Source organism: Microcaecilia unicolor, chromosome 11, assembly GCF_901765095.1.
Source record: "Microcaecilia unicolor chromosome 11, aMicUni1.1, whole genome shotgun sequence".
NCBI lineage: Eukaryota > Metazoa > Chordata > Amphibia > Gymnophiona > Siphonopidae > Microcaecilia > Microcaecilia unicolor.
This window is the reverse complement of record NC_044041.1, coordinates 50,277,899-50,295,024: the sequence shown is the minus strand read 5'-3', so window position 1 is coordinate 50,295,024 and position 17,126 is coordinate 50,277,899. Positions and strand designations below refer to the sequence as shown.

At 44.4% G+C, this 17,126-nt stretch overlaps 1 protein-coding gene across 1 annotated transcript in view; it reads right to left on the bottom strand.

The window, feature by feature from the left end:
* Positions 1-17,126, bottom strand: part of MMP17 (matrix metallopeptidase 17) — a 177,736-nt gene that overhangs the window by 57,714 nt on the left and 102,896 nt on the right. The window contains exons 2-3 of the mRNA XM_030218414.1: positions 12,205-12,337; positions 9,286-9,415 (exon numbers count right to left, since the gene is read on the bottom strand). Coding sequence (XP_030074274.1) covers positions 9,286-9,415; positions 12,205-12,337 — 263 coding nt within the window. The remainder of the gene's footprint in view (positions 1-9,285; positions 9,416-12,204; positions 12,338-17,126) is intronic.

Sequence of the window (17,126 nt, the reverse complement as noted above, 5' to 3'; positions counted from 1 at the left end):
TATGCATTGTTTAGGAAGAATCTGAATTTTCTTTTTCCGCGAACCAAGTCTTAATTGTATTTGGAGGGTATATGTCTTTTAGTGTTTGAATTTATTATTGTAATTCCCAGAAAGCTTGGATCTGGTCTCTTAGGGCCCTGTTTACAAAGGTGTGCTAGCATTTTTAGCATGCACTAACTGTGTAGATGCTCATAATATTCCTAAGGGTGTCTACACGGTTTAGTGTGAGCTAAAAACACTAGTGCGCCTTTGTAAATAGGGCCCTTAGTTTTTGTACCCTGCCTTGAACTGACAAGGTATGTGGTGGGCTATAAGACATGTTATAACATAACATAACAAATGCACAGGAGGTGAGTCTCTTTCAACTGAAAGGAAGCTATGGAATGAGAGGGCATAGGATGAAGGTGAAAGGGGATAGACTCAGAAGTAATTTGAGGGAATAGTTCTTCACAGAAAGGATGGTGAATTCGTGGAACGGCCTCCTGGTGGAAGTGGTAGAGATCAAACCAGTACCTGAATTCAAGACAGCTTGGGACAATTAGACATAAGACATTAGACTCTCTAAGGGAGTGAAAGGGAGAGTAGATGGATGGGTAGACTGGATAGGCCATATGGCCTTTATCTGCCTACGTTTTTCTATGTTCCTTCAGGTGACAGCTGAAGATGGGCCCTCTGTGGCCACAAAAGCTCCTTTAAACAGTGGCGTTCCTAGGGGGGCGGTGGGTGCGGTCCGCCCCGGGTGCACGCCGCTGGGGGGGGGGGGGGTGCCGCGCGCCTGTCTGCTCCACTTGTTCCATGCTCCCTCTGCCCCGGAACAGGTAAAAATGCACCTGGGGGGGGGGGGTGTCGTTTCGCTGGGGGGGGGGGGGGGGGGCGCATCGGCGATCTGCCCCGGGTGTCAGCCGCCCTAGGAACGCCACTGCCTTTAAAACAGCATTTTGGACAATTTTACATTGGCACCATAAAACAGTATTGTAGACTGGAAAGTAAAAGATGTAATTGTTTAGTGTATACAGTGGGAGCCTAAAAGCAGTGTTTCCCAATCCTGTCCTGGAGGGTCAACTACCCAGGGCTTAATTTGTAGGGGAATGGCCTGGAACACAATCCCACCACTTATTTTCAGACTCCCGTGCAGCAGGGGCATTCTGCTCTATCCCCTCCTTTCCAAGCAGCCTGAAGGGAAGGGGGGGGGGGGGTGAGCCTGCAGCAGAGCAGAGAACAGTCACCACTCCCTAATCTAGCTCCTCTTCTGTTGCTCCTGGCCCACCCAAGCCTCTCCTGGCTACTACACAGTTCCACTTCCTTTTAATTTACAAATTAAACCCTGCACCTACTCTTGATTTCAGGATATCAATAATAAATCAGCATGCTTGGAGGGGGAGCCTAGTGATTAGAGCAATACACTGGCAACGAGGAAACCAGGAGTCAAATCCCAATGACACAACTTATGACCTTAGGCAAGTGAGTTAATCTTCCATTGCTTCAGGTACAAACTTAGGGGGGTCCTTTTACTAAGCTGCGTTAGGTGCTAACATGCGTCTAATGCAGCAAAAATGGCCTAACGTGGGATGCACTACAGCATTCTGTATTAGTTTTTCCCCTCTACGACGGTATTTAATTTTTTGCATTTTTGTGGAGGAGGCATGTCAGGGGTGGAGAATGAGCGTGGATGTGCTAATTAGCAGAGCTCCCACATTAATTTTGTAAAAAATGGCTGCATGCTAATGGTCAACAAATAGTAGACATAGAGGGGCACAATCGAATGGGTTGCCCAAGTTTTCCTGAGGACATCCTCGGAGGACGTCCCGGCGAAGGGGCGGGGAAACCCTTATTATCGAAACAAGATAGGCGTCCATCTTTCGTTTCGATAATACGGTCGGGGACGCCCAAATCTTGAAATTTAGGTCGTCTTTAGAGATGGTTGTCCCTAGACTTGGTCGTTTCTGATTTTCAGCGATAATGGAAACTGAGGACGCCCATCTCAGAAACGACCAAATGCAAGCCCTTTGGTCGTGGGAGGAGCCAGCATTCGTAGTGCAGTGGTTCCCCCTGACATGCCAGGACACCATCTGGGCACCCTAGGGGGTACTACAGTGGACTTCAGAAATTGCACCCAGGTACATAGCTCCCTTACCTTGGGTGCTGAGACCCCCCACCCCCCCAAAACCCACTACCCACAACTGTACACCACTACCATAGCCCTTACGGGTGTAGGGGGGCACCTAGATGTGGGTTCAGTGGGTTTCTGGTGGGTTTTGGAGGGCTCACATTTACCACCACAAGTGTTACAGGAAGGGGGGATGGGCCTGGGCCCGCCTGCCTGAAGTGCACTGCACTCACTAAAACTGGTCCAGGGACCTGCATACTGCTGCGATGGACCTGAGTATGATATTTGAGGCTGCCACAAAATATTTTTAAAGATTTTTTTTGAGTGGTGGGAGGGACACCCTTTTTTTCCATTATGGGTCGAGGACGCCCATATGTTAGGCATGCCCAAGTCCCGCCTTCGCTATGCCTCCAACACCCCCCGTGAACTTTGGTCGTCCCTGCGACGGAAAGCAGTTGGGGACGCCCAAAATCGGCTTCCGATTATACCGATTTGGGTGACCCTGTGAGAAGGACGCCCATCTTCCGATTTGTGTCGAAAGATGGGCGTCCTTCTCTTTCGGAAATGAGCCTGCAAGTCTATCATTTGTTGAGTTGGTCATATCGAGGAAGTAGACTGTTTGAGAGCCATTACATTTATTAAGTGCACAGCTAGAAATACAACACATACAAACAAGCTGTTTTTGATGGTTGCACTAGAAATAGGCTTAGCATACGTGAAATAACATGTAACGATGTGTGAAGCCCATTAACTAATGCAGCTTAGTAAGAGGGCCCCTTAGATTGTAAATCCTCTGGGCCAGGGAAATACTTACCTAAATGTAACTCGCCTTGAGCTACTACTGAAAAGGTGGAGACTCAGTGTATGCAGATCTACCTCATACCTATTTATTGTGTCTACCCTGAACACCAGATTGCGGGCTTACCGCTCACTAAAAAGGAAGTACCTCCAGGCTACCGCAGCAGCCCGGTGGTAGTTCCCTCCCCCAGCATGCACCATTTCCGGTGCTGCAAAAATATTTCAATTTTTGTAGTGCCAGTGTGTACCCGGCGGTAATCGGGCAGTACTACGCGCTATTCAGTTACTGCCAGGTTTGCGAAGATGTCCTTACTGCCATCTCAATGGATGGTGGTAAGTGCTTACTCCCGAAATGGCCGCATAGCAAGTGGTTCACTTGCTTCATGGCCATTTTTAAAAAAAATAGAAACCTGCTTTTCACCTGCTGTGGTAAAAGGGGGCCTCGGTGCACATCAAAAACACATGCCAATGCCAGCACAGGCCCCCTTTTGCCGCAGCTTCGTAAAAGGACCTATGAATGTTTCCAGATTTCCTCTCTCAACCGCTGTGCACTAAGGTTTTTGGGTGAAGTGTTTTCTCTTGTACCAGCAGGTGGCACCATTACCCCACATAAATCCTATACCTAGCATGAAGCTGGTCCTTCCTGTAATTTTTCCTTTTGTTGTTATTGTGACTATTATGTCATGTTTCTTGTTCCTTTTATGTTAATCACTTTGGCCACACATGTACAAGCTGTCATGCCAATAACTTTTCCTGAGTCTGAAGGCATGCAAGCAGGAAAAACCACAAACCCGTGAGGAGGTAGAGCTGAGGGTCGCAGGGCATATTCCAATTACAGATGATTTCACCCATTGATCAGGGAGAAATTTGCAACCTTCTGCAACCCCTCCAGAGAATTTTAGAAACATTCAGAGTGTGTGTTATGTGTGCTTGGTTATTAAACTATGGACTATTTCAGTCAGACAAATGATCTTACCAATGGAGGAGTAGCCTAATGGTTAGTGCAGTGGGCTGAGAAACTGGGGAAGTAGGTTCAGTTCCTGATGCAGCTCCTTGTAACCCTGGGCAAGTCACTTAACCCTCCATTGCTTCAGGCACAAAACTTAGATTGTGATCCCACTAGGGAAAGAAAAAGTACCGGCATATAATATATATGCAAACTGCTTTGGCTGTACCCAAAGAAAGAGAGTATATCAAATCCATTTCCCTTTACTTTAATAGGGGCCTTATCAAATGTCTCTATTAGTAGTATTATCATCATCATTTTTTTTGTTTCATTTGTACCCCACGCTTTCCCACTCATGGCAGGCTCAATGTGGCTTACATGGGGCAATGGAGGGTTAAGTGACTTGCCCAGAGTCACAAGGAGCTGTCTGTGCCTGATGTGGGAATTGAACTCAGTTCCTCAGGACTAAAGTCCACCACCCTAACCACTAGGCCACTCCTCCACCAGGTATGTGCAGTTCCTGCTCCTTTACAGGCAATAAAGAAACAGGAGATGCTGATTAGGAAGAACTAAATCTGGGGAGTTATTGGTGTGTGTGTGTGTGTGGGGGGGGGGGGGGGGGGTGGATTAACCAAGATAGAGCCATGTCAACTGAGCAAAACTGCAAGGAAGAGAAGCCACTTAGGAGGAGAATGTTTAGAACACCTAGTGGGAGGGTGGGACTCTAGGAAAGACTGGTGGGGATAATATGAAGATGGGAACCCTGCAATAAATCAGGACTTTCCCCCCCACAACTGCGAGATATACGTTGGACGGGCCCTGCAGAGTCCAGAGAGGTGAGGCAGAGTGCTTTAACTTGTCCTTCTAATGCTGGGGCAATTTCAGTGTCATCTACTATCTCCCATTCCATCTAGATGTGCAGTTCAAAATCCATAATGGAAGTGACGGAGTGCCGATCTTCACAGCTCTGTCCAAACAGAAAAATGTTCTCTGATTAGCAATAGACTAGTTAGGTAGAGGTAATCTGAATAATCTAAGATGTGGTGGCTAAGTCCCTTCCCTTTTTGAATACAGTTCTTAAAAGAATCCTTAAACTTCTCTCCAGCCAGCTAATTTGTGGATTATTTTTGAACAGTTTTAATGTTCCTGTTTCAAATGGTTTTCCCTTTCTATGGGTCTAGCTTACTTTTTAATGTCAGTCTACTGTAGAGTTGGTTCAAGGCAAGCTCAGGGAGCCTAGGACTTGCCATAAAGCAAGAGGCAGCATGTGGTCTAGAAGTGGAGGCCCTGAAGAAAAGCACTTGCCTCAGGGCTGATGGTGACTCATCAGGCACTCATTAGCTTCTCCATCTTACTCTTAAGAGAAGTGTAAAACTGGAGGTGCGAGATCTAACTGGATTGAATTCTTTGGAGCAATAATATCCTAAAATTCCACAGGGTCGACCTTCTCTTAAAACCCAAACCAACTGACTGTTTCGGAAGCAGTGGCTGCTATACAAAATACCACAACATTTTTGGAAAAAATGGCCCTGTGGTAATGACAGGCACAAATCTATGTTGGCTGTTAAGCTTGCCAAAATCTTCTAATACCACCGTAAACAGCAGGCTATTCAATTATATCACTACTGTTGCTTGACTTCATATATTAACTAAATAGTAACTGTTTAGTAATATGGAGGAAAAGACTTCAGTGTTTTATCAGTACTTTATCAGTCTATCAACTGCATTTTAAGGTTACTGAATGTTTCCATCATTAGTCTGAAAAACCTCCACCTCCTTTTTTGTTTATCATTTTTTCCAAAATTCTTTTCATTAAAATCTTATTCTGATAGAAACTTTATAATAATGACAATACATTTTGGCAACAGTGGAAACTTTATTGGCTTGGCTCAACAGAGCTTCTATGTTTCACAAAGACTGCTTCTTCAGAAGCTGCCGAAATCTATAACATTATTCCATCATTAATCTCTGTTGATTCACTCACTATGCTGCCATTTGTCTGACTCATCACAAATGAGGGGCACATTTTTTTTCATGATAGGCTGCTGTAGTCCTGGTTTTCCCTCATAGCCTTGTAGCTATGATTTCTATAAGGTAATCAATAAAAATAAAACAAAATAAAACATGGCAAAAAAACATGGAAAAGAAAATGAGATGATACCTTTTTTATTGGACATAACTTAATACATTTTTTGATTAGCTTTCAAAGGTTGCCCTTCTTCGTCAGATCGGAAATAAGCAAATGTTGGTAGATGACAGTATATATAAGTGAAACATCAAAGCATTTCAGTGACAGTCTAACAGGATGAGGGCGGGTTAGGTGAGAGTCAGGGAGAGTCGGGTGGATGAGGGACAGGGAGATATGCATGGAGATAGGAGGGTGACAAAGCAGTACAATTTTATGGTTTATAATGGGCTAGAAAACCCAGATCTTTGTTAAGTCCTGTCTGGTGGGTGTCAAAATATTTAATCATTCTGACTTCAAAGGTCTTATGTTCCTGTATTGTTTTAAAGTTCCCTTTTAGGATTCTTACCATAAAATCACTGGTACAGCGTTCTGGTTTTGTAAAGTGTTGCTCCACAGAGGTGACATCCTGGTTGGTACTAGCATTTTTCATATGGTGTCTATGTAAATTAAATCTCTTCTTTAGCATTTGACTTGTTTTTCCAATGTAGCACCCTTCACTGCATTTTTTACACTGAATGACATATATCACATTGGAAGATGAACATGTGAAAGATTCCTTAATATTGAATATTTTTCCTTTGTGAATGACCGTGGGGTCCTGTGAAATGTTTTGGCATAGATTTCTATAAGGAAAGCAAAAACTAGGATTCCACTCAGGCACTGGGATGAAATGAGGACTGCTTAGCCTCTTCTAAGAGACAAAAAGAAAACTAGCTAGAGACCCTATTGGAATCTGTGAAATGCAACTGATTATCTCTTATTTCATAAACTACTAACAACTGACCTGGTAAAATCATCTATTGTTGACAAAAATAATTAAATCACTATCAGGCTTATTTTCGAAAGAGAAGGGCGCCCATCTTTCGACACAAATTGGGAGATGGGCATCCTTCTCCCAGGGTCGCCCAAATCAGCATAATCAAAAGCTGGTTTTGGGTGTCAACTGCTTTCCGGCGTGGGATGACCAAAGTTCATGTGGGCATGTCGGAAGCATAGTGAACGTAGGACTGGGGCGTGCCTAACACATGGGCGTCCTTGACCAATAATAGAAAAAAGAAGGGCGTCCCTGACGAGCACTTGGGCGACTTTACTTGGTCCATTTTTTCTTATGCCTAAGCCTCAAAAAGGTGCCTGAACTGACCAGATAACCACCAGATGGAATCGGGGATCACCTCCCATTACTCCCCCAGTGGTCGCTAACCCCCTTCCACCCTAAAAAAACTTTTTGAATATTTTTTGCCAGCCTCTATGCCAGCCTCAAATGTCATACTCAGGTCCATCACAGCAGTATGAATGTCCCTGGACCAGTTTTAGTGGGTGCAGTGCACTTCAGGCAGGTGGACCCAGGCCCATCCCCCCCTACCTGTTACACCTGTGGTGGTAAATGTGAGCCCTTCAAAACCCATCAGAAACCCACTGTACCCACATGTAGGTGCCCCCCTTCACCCCTTAGGGCTATGGTAGTGGTGTACAGTTGTGGGGAGTGGGTTTTGGGGGTGGGGGTGGGGAGCTCAGCACCCAAGGTAAGGGAGCTATGTACCTGGGAGCAATTTCTGAAGTCCACTGCAGTGCCCCCTAGGATGCCCGGATGGTGTCCTGGCATGTCAAGGGGACCAGTGCACTACGAATGCTGGTTCCTCCCACGACCAAATGGCTTGGATTTGATCGTTTCTGAGATGGGCATTCTCGGTTTCCATTATCGGCGAAAATCGGGGACAACCATCTCTAAGGACGACCATCTCTAAGGTCGACCTAAATTTCTCAATTTGGGCATTTTCGACCGTATTATCGAAACAAAAGATGGACACCCATCTTGTTTTGATAATACGGGTTTCCCCGCTCCCTCGCCGGGACGTGCTGCGAGGATGTCCTCAGGAAAACTTGGGTACTCCTTTCGATTATGCACCTCCACGTGTACCAAACCTTTTACTAAGCTATGTCACTATTGCTAACTATATTTCATTATTATTATTGTTAATTCAATTAGAACTTTTACATGTTTTGATAGTATATCAATTGTAATTTTGGTCTTTTTATCATTTGTTCTTACTTCATTGTGAGCCACATTGAACCTGAACTTGGTCTGGATAATGTGGGATACAAATGTCATAAAAATAAATAAATAAAAGAATAAGTGTTCTGTCTCTCGGGCTGTCCAAGACTAGGAACTCTAGTTGTGGTCTGATAAATATCTTTTAAAATGTAAAATAGTCCATTTTAACACAGTTGTGTCCTATCCCCTGCAAACCTGCCAAGCCAGCCTTACCCAGCTCAGCATTTCCTGACAATGGAAGCTTGGATGAGGCAGGGCTATGGTGGAGGAAGTGAGGCCTAATGGTTAGAGGCCTAGGCTATCATTTGAGACATGTCTTGGGGTATGAACTCAAGCTTTCACTGTCTTGCTCGCACTCTTTACAGTCCTGGCTTAGTCACTATTGCTGTGCCTCTGGGACCCAGAAGAAAAGAAGACATTTGTCTTAGAAAGTATAGAGGCTGATTTTCAAAACACATAGAATGACAAAGTTACCAGTGGCGTAGCCAGATTTTTCAACAGGGTTTTTTTTCCTAGCTTCGCCCACAAAGCTCTTGCAATTCCCTCATGCTCACTGCCTCTCCCCCGTTTACAGTCTGGTGTCTTTCCATTCCCTTCCTGGCCCACAAAGCTCTCACAATTTCCTCCATCCTGTTCCCCCAATTATAGTCCAGTATCTCAACTCCTCCTTCCCTCCCTGGCCTGCAAAGCTCTTACAATTTCCTCCATCCCTCCCCCTGCTACCCCTGTACATTAAAATCACATCCAGTCTTCACCTGGGCCGGCAGCAGCGGCATTCATAGGTTGCTTGCGGCCTGCACCTTGGCTTTCTCTCTGAACTGTCCTGCCCTTCAGAAAACAGGAAGTTGCATCAGAAGGGGTGGGATGGTTCAGGTAGCAAGCCCTGTGCAGGCTGCAAGTAGCCTACGAGCGCTGCTAGTGCTGGCACTGCTCGGGTGAAGATGAGGTGATTTTAAGGTGTAAGGGAGGGAGGGAATTGTGGAGCTGGGAAAGGAAGGGGGAGATGCCAAACTGTGCATGGAGGACAGGAGGGAAATGTGTACGCACCCTCTTTCATTTGATTACTATTAATTGTGCCACGCTGCAACGCATGCACCTTGAATGGCTATGCCACTGAAAATTACATAGGTTACCATGCAACTTTGTAAGTCTATATCCTTTGAAAATGAGCCACCATACTGTGTAATTCTTACCTCCAGGACAAGTTCCTCTTATTCCATTTTGTCAAGGCCTGAGCAGATCGCCTCCGCCTGGTTGTATCTGACTCAGACAGATCAGGCAGCGAGCAGCGAGGGGTTTTCATCAGTTCCAGAGTGGCTTTGTCTGTTTTATTTTTTTAATTGAAAGAAACAAATGAGCAGCGTCACAATCATTCTGGAAACTCTCTTTTCCAAGGGCAAACTGCCTTATTAATCCATTTACACTGAGCATCGGAACTTCTAAAAAATGAATCACAGAAAACAGAAAAAGGCTTGAAAAGGGAAGACCTCAGCCTTTCTGCAAACACCACAGCTACACTAGTCTTCTTTGGCTCAGAGGTTTTGCAGAATGGAGGCCTCCGTGCCCAGCAGCAGGATCGGTCAATGCCACCAGCTGCTTTACCCACTTAATATGGAGAGAAGAGCATTGAGGCATAAAATGCAAGCACCTTACAGCTAGGGACAGATTGCAGGCTGCACTAAGGACTTGGGGGTGAGACTTCCCTTAGCTTGGGTTCTAAGGTACAGTGGGATGAAACCAGAGGACAGGGAGCCAGTTGGACTCTTCCTGTGACTAGCAGTAGCAGAACCTACTGAGTCTGCAGTAGCTTTTTTTTTTTTACCCTGTGGTTTGTAACCAGTCCTCATCTGAGTCAACCTTCCTGGATGGGTTAAAGCCCAAGATTTCATGATCTAGTCTGCCAACAAGCTTCGGTGTAAGGGACAGTTCTGTTTTCAGGCCAGCCATCCTATAGATATTGAACTTAGCCATCCATAAAGGCTCCAGGGTCAAACAGTCAAACATGGGCTACCTCCCTGGCCTCTCTCTCTCTCTTATGACCTGGCAGTTTTCCACTGCTTTTAGTTTTCTTAGGAAGGTGGATTGGTCATGTTTGGGGGGGGGGGGGGGGGGGGGAGGTACAGCTAGACACCAGGGAATTTTCTTTAAATATTGGGGAAAGTGGAGGGGAGGTAGAGGGTGCATAGACACCAGGGATATATTTTTTGAGGGATTGAGGTGTTGACAAATTTTTTTTGAGGGGGGGGGGGGGGGTTTCCAGAGAGACCAGACTATTAGTCTATCTGCCCTGATGCAGAGGGTAAGCCAAGCCTTCTATGCCACCTCAGACCAGGCAGTAAAATTGTCGCGTTGCGCTCCCTTTAAATCAGATGCGCCCTTCTCTGCATCGGGGCAGTATATCTAAGTCCGATTTTAAAGTGCCAAGCACTGATGTCTACCTCACAAGTTAAGTCCCAAGCTGAGTCTGTTTCTATATCATGCAGCTCTTAACTTCTGTGCATACCCAGCATTAATCCTGCGCTGCTGCTCCTGATACCTCTCTGCCAGTGGCGTAACCACAGGTGGGCCTGGGTGGGCCGGGGCCCACCCACTTAGAGCTCAGGCCCACCCAACAGTAGCACACATTTAGCGGTAGCTGGTGGGGATCTCAAGCTCCGCCAGCTGAAGACTTCCCCCTAATGGTAAATAAAATGCTACTCTCCATGATACCGGAACCTGTGTATACTCAGTTTTCAGTGCATGTCTGCTGCAGACTGCCAAGGTGAAAAGAAGCATTTTCCTGCTAGCTGAGATATATTTTTGGTGATGTTTGGTGGGGGTGGGGGGTGGGGGGGGGGGGGGAGAGACACTTGGTGCCCACCCATTTCTCGCCTAGGCTCACCCAAAATCTGTTGTCTGGCTACGCCCCTGCTCTGCAACAGCAAGAGATTAGGAAGGCACTTCTGAGCTTTGTTATTTATTTAATGATTTTTTATGCAACCTCTACACTGTTAACAGTGCAGGATTGTGACTGTGAGTAACCACAGTCCTTGATGGCGACACCCCAGTTGGGTTTCTAAGATTTGCACAATGAATATGCACGAGATTGACTTGCATGTACTGTTTCCATTGTATACAGCTAAATCTCATCAAGTTTCAAGTTTACTAATTATTTTCTATCCCACCCATCAAATAGATGTCTGGGTGGCTTACATTCTAAAAACACATAGAAGTTACATTGTGGAAATTTTGAAAACCCGACTGGGATGTGACCCTCGAGGACCATGGTTGCACACAGCCCAGTAGAATGTCACAGTGGTGTAGCCACAGGTGGGCCTGGGTGGGCCTCGGCCCACTCAGTTAGGGCTCAGGCCCATCCAACAGTAGCACACATTTAGCTTGGCCAGACTTCCCCCTGATGGTAACAAAAACACTTCTCTCCACGATAGTTTTCAGCGCATGCTTGCTGCAGACTGCCAAGGTGCAGAGAAACATTTTTCCACCAGCTGTGATATTTTTTTGGTGTTGGGTGGAGAACACTTGGTGCCTACCCACTTCTTGCCTAGGCCCACCCAAAATCTGCTGTCTGGCTACGCCCCTGGAATGTCACATGGTAGCTCTATGCCCTTGGTCTTCACTCCCAATCCTGGAGAGCCACTAATGGATCAGGTTGTCAGAATATTCCTAATGAATATGTATGAGAGAGTTTTGTGTGCTTTCTACCTCCATTGCAGGGGTTCTCAGTCTAGTCCTCAGGACACACCAAGCCAGTCTGGTTTTCAAGACATCTACAATGAATAAACATGAGATAAATTTGTATGCACTGTCTCTATTGTAGGCAAATCTATCCCATGCATATTTATTGTGGGTAGCCTGAAAACCTGACTGGCTTGGTGTGTTGAGAATCCCTGCTTCATTGAATACAAATGTCTCTTATGAAAATTCATTGGAGATAGCCTAAAAACCAGACCTGTTGGTGTCTCTACAGGGCTGGGCATAAAGACCATTTTTCTATGTTGACAAGCAGAAGAGTTTCAAAAGGAAAAAAAATACATACAAATGTCTTTTCAAACTAAATCTATTCCGGGATTTGTTCCAGCCAATATCGGCCCCACCTCTGAGCCCACACTAACCTAGCACACCAGTGGCTTCCAGGCCGCCAAACCGCTGCATGGCTTTGATAGCCCTTGTCAATTTCTCCTGCGTTTGCAGCTGACCAGTGACAGGATCAGGAGGTGGCAGGTAGCCAAACTTAATCAGCCAGTCCTAGGAAACAAGGGGAACATCATACAGAGGGTGAGAGGTCCGTCTCCACTACATAGAAAAGGAAAGGACATTTAACAGTTCTTTGTCATAGCAAGATATCAACATTGGTGCTCAAATTTGTGCAGAGATTGAAAGTTTGAGTATTTCCCTTGTAGCCATTGACAGAGATGTCAGGTTACCCAGTTCCAAGCTGGAGACTTTTTGGCCAGTCCCGGTTTTGAACTTACCTACCAAAGCAGTGTGGGATTTATATTGCCTGATCCTACCCATTGAAATCAGTGCTACAAGTCTCATAATGCAACTTGATGAGGTGGTCAGAAACCCAGGACTGTCCCAAAATTTTCAGCCTGGAACTGGGTAACTGATTCAGTGCAGTCTGATAAGCACTTATGCAATAAGGATGTGCTTTATTTTAAAACTAGTAAAAAAGGCCCGTTTCTGTATGAAAGGAAACGGGCGCTAGCAAGGTTTTCCTCCCCCCCCCTCGCTCTCTCCCTCTGTCCCCTCCAAGTCCCACGGCCCCCTTTCCTCCCCTCCGATTTCCATGGCTTCCTCTCTCTCTCCGTCACTCTCCTTCACTCTGTTCTCCCTCCGAGTTGCAGTCCTCCTCCCTCCTTCTGTCATTCTCTTTCGCTCTGTACTCCCTCCGACTGCCAGTCTCCCCCCCCCTCTAAAATCGACAACTTCCCTCTCCCGCTCTGTTACTAGGGTCCCGTCGGCAGCATTGAAGAGCGAGCAGGATCAGCGAGTCTACTGCCTTTCTTTCTCTTCGCTCTGGTCCCGCCCTCATTTCCTGTTTCCGCAAGGGCGGGACCAGAGTCAGAGCTCAGAGCGAAGAGAAGGGAAAGCAGCAGACTGGAAGGGATGTATGATGTGTCAGTGTTATCTACCGCAGGTAGCAGACCACATCCGAGTGAGCCACGGTCCCAGGCAGTGTCAGAACGTTGGAGGTGAGAATTATTATATAGAATGAAACAGGAATTTTCAACAAAATTTGTTTTTTCTTTTAATTTTATTTTTAAAGGGAAAAATCTCTCTGTTTTTACTTTAGAAAGTAAAGCAACCGTCTCTGGCTTAGCCCCTGCTGCTGCGAACCCCCCCCCCCCCCAGCACTGCCATACTTACCGCTCGCCCAGTCTAACTCTATTGTAAATATTTATCAAATAACCACCTGATCACAACCTCCTGATCTGTGCTGCAATGGCAACCCAGCCCTCTCTGTCATGCAAATGCATGTCCATGTTGAGATCAGAGGTGTAGCTAGGTATGTCACCAGGGGTGTGGCCACTCCCCCAAATGGACTTCCGATGGCACTGGTGCTTATTTTTCATGCGATCTGTTGCATTTGAAATACGCACCAGCGCCAGGCCGCTCTCCCTGCGCCCTTAACCTGGCTACACTACTGGTTGGGGTGTGCATGCATGCCGCATGTCTCGATCTCAGAGCTGCCAAGTTACCAGTTTCAGGAAGGAGACTTTTTGGCCAGTCCTGGTTTTAAACTTACATTCCAAAGCAGTGTAGTATTTACAGTCCATGATTCCATCCATAGAAATCAGTGCTGCAGGTTGGCAGAAATCCAGGAACGGCCAAAAAGGTCTTTCTCCTGGAATGGGTGACTTGGAAGCTATGTGATGCACATATGCTCCCTGTTTAGCGACAGACAGGCACCATATTTCCCCAAGTACAATATATAGAGAGACAGATAGCTGAAATTTGTTTCTGATATGAACAATATATAATTTTCGTTTGTTACAGAGTTTCCAAGGTTCTCAGGTCCCATAATGCATCAAGGTGGGCGTTATCAGAAATCCAGGAGTGGCCTAAAAATCTCCCTCCTGGAACTGGTTTCCTTGGAACCTCTGTAAATGTGCTATGCAAAAATCTTTAATATTTATTTCAGTTTGGAGAAAGCAGATCTCTTGGACAGAAGCAAAGAAAGGATGTCGTGCAAATAAGTTAAGAGAGAATATTTCAAAGGATTGTTAGAACTTGCAAAGACTGCTTCCTGTTCCGCTCATGGACAGCATGGCAGCTTAAGCATGGAGTTCTCTCTTTTCTGCTCAGAATATCATTGCAGCAAATCGCTTTGTCATCTCAGTTGGTGTTCTTTTTCAATATTATTTTTTTATACTGAAGTCTACGAAAGCTGAAAATCAATTTAATTTGGCCTCTGGTCTTAATCGCCACAAATCCGACTTACTTTCTCTTGACAAACCCGGGGGGATCTAGAAGGTCCGGGAACACTGAAGACACGGTAATATCTGAACTTAAATCTATTAAAGACATTCTTTATTCACATATTGAATTATCCTGTGACTTGAGAAATAAGACTTGAGAAAGGAGATTGAGGAAATATATGCTAAACTTGCAGCTTTTCAACTGTATGCTGAGGCTTAAATAAACACACAATGAAAGGGAAGCTGTGTTGCCTCTAATGAATCCAGTGCTGACACTATTAAAAGCCTAAGAGAAGATCTTGAAGATTTAGGGGTCCTTTCACTAAGGTGCGCTGAAAAATGGCTTGCGGTAATTTAGGTGTGGGTTTTGGGAGTGCACCAATCAATTTTTCAGCGTGCCTTTAAAAAAAAGGCCTTTTTAAAATTTTTCCCGAAAATGGATGTGCGGCAAAATCAAAATTGCCGTGCGTCCATTTTGGGTCTGTGACCTTACCGCCAGCCGTTGACCTAGCGGTAAAGTCTCACGTGGTAACCGGGCGGTAATGACCTACGCGCCCCAAATGCCACTTGGCGTGTGTCCGATACGCATGTCAGAAAATAAAATTTTTCAACTGTGTGTATTGGCCGCGCAGCAAAAATTAAATTACCGCAAGAGCCACGCGGTAACTCATTTTTGGCGCATGTTGGGCACGCATAGATGCTTACATGGCATAGTAAAATGGCCCCTTAGCGAACAGATCCCCTAGATATAATATAAGGATCTTAGGTCTTCCAGAAAGAATAGAAAATCAAAATATGACATATTTTTTGATAGATTGGTTACCTGGATGCTTGAATACTGACCAGTCTGGCCCTTGAAATTGAAAGGATTATCATCCCGCAAGTTAGCTAATGCGTCACACCCAAGACCTGTTGTAGCAAAAAGCCAACGACACCCATAGGCCCTTCAAATCCTTATGGCTGCAAAAGATAAGCCTTCTCTATTGTATCAAGGCAAGAAAGTACTTATTCTACCAGATCTAGTAAAAAATACTGCTATGAAAAGGAAAGCATATCTAACTCTCAGACAAGATTCTTGAGCCCATTTCGGATTAATGTACCCTGCAAGAATGAAAATGACATATAATAATCATATCACCACTTATAGAAAGCCTGAAGTTCGACGTGAATGGATCATGCAAATGAAAATGGGATGACTACTCATATATTGCTAACATGTCTCTATGTTTCCGCATAAAGGGATCTCCTCATCTTTTATATATGAATGAGTCTTGAACTTGTTATCTTAGAAGCAGTAGCATTTTTAGCAGGTGCTAAATGCTAGAGACACCCATAAGAATATATGGATGTCTTTAGCATTTAGCATGCACTAATGTTTAACGTGTGCTAAAAATACTAGCGTGCCCTTAGCGCAGCTCAGTAAACAGGGTCCTTGGTGTCAACTTGCAACATGGCCCTTAAATCAAATTATTATTGAGAATTCATTTGTGTTTTTTCAATTTTTAATGGAGAAATACAACATTCCCACCACACAGTTTCATAATTGGATAAATTACGACATAGTATTAAAAAAGTCTCCCTAATATAATCGTACGTTAAATCAATTTCCAATCTAGAAAAATATTGTAATTTGGCCATTGTACTTGGTCATACTACCGCATTATGAGAAATAAATTGTTTTCTCTTAGTTAATCTTTGAAAACGAACTGGGAAGCGGATTCCTATTGGATTGGTAGCGACACGGAAATGCAAAATTATTTTCTATGTGTTAATAGACCCACTCTTTCCACCAGCCTCATTCAAACATTGTACTTTTTAATCCATAGAGCACCTTGGACCCCACATAAAATGTTTAAGACTAGTCTTTCACAAGAAGACAAATGTTGGCATGGCACCTCATCATGAGGGGATCTAAATCATATGATATATTATTGCCCCTTGCTTTTATCTTTCTGGACATCTATATGGGTGAAATTTAAAAACTTTCTCCCTATAAATGAACATTTGACTTTCCCTATAATTTTATTTAGATCATTAGCTCTCTCCAAAACATTAGATACATGGCAATCTCGATTACTAGATATTGTCTTGGCTATTACAATACAGATGATCTTCTCAAACTGGAAAACTGCATCTTTGCTTAATACAACTGTTTGGTGGTATACTATTGCTATAATTAATGAATATGAATGCAAAGCTGTTGAATGTACCAATTGGTATAAATCAATTGAAAAAACTCTGGCCACCAGTTGCCACTTTCCAATGTGTATCTTGACACTCCATGGACACCCCTTTTAGGGTATACCATATTCAGTTTTATTTTCATTTTACAATTTTCATTTCTACAGAAGTACTATTTGTATTCGTAAAAACTTCTTTTATGTATTGATTTGTACTCTATAGCAATACTTGCATGACATTTTCCATCATCTCACTGAAATGGTTATTATTTATATTGTTAATGATAGTTCTTGCATGGTTAAGTATTGTTTATATTGTATTTTTCTATTTTTTTTGTTAAAAATACAATCCAATTATGTGAACTTAAAAAAAATAAATTGCAAGGGTCTGGCTGTGTGCTGCATGGTAAGATTGGGTGCTGGCGGCCATGT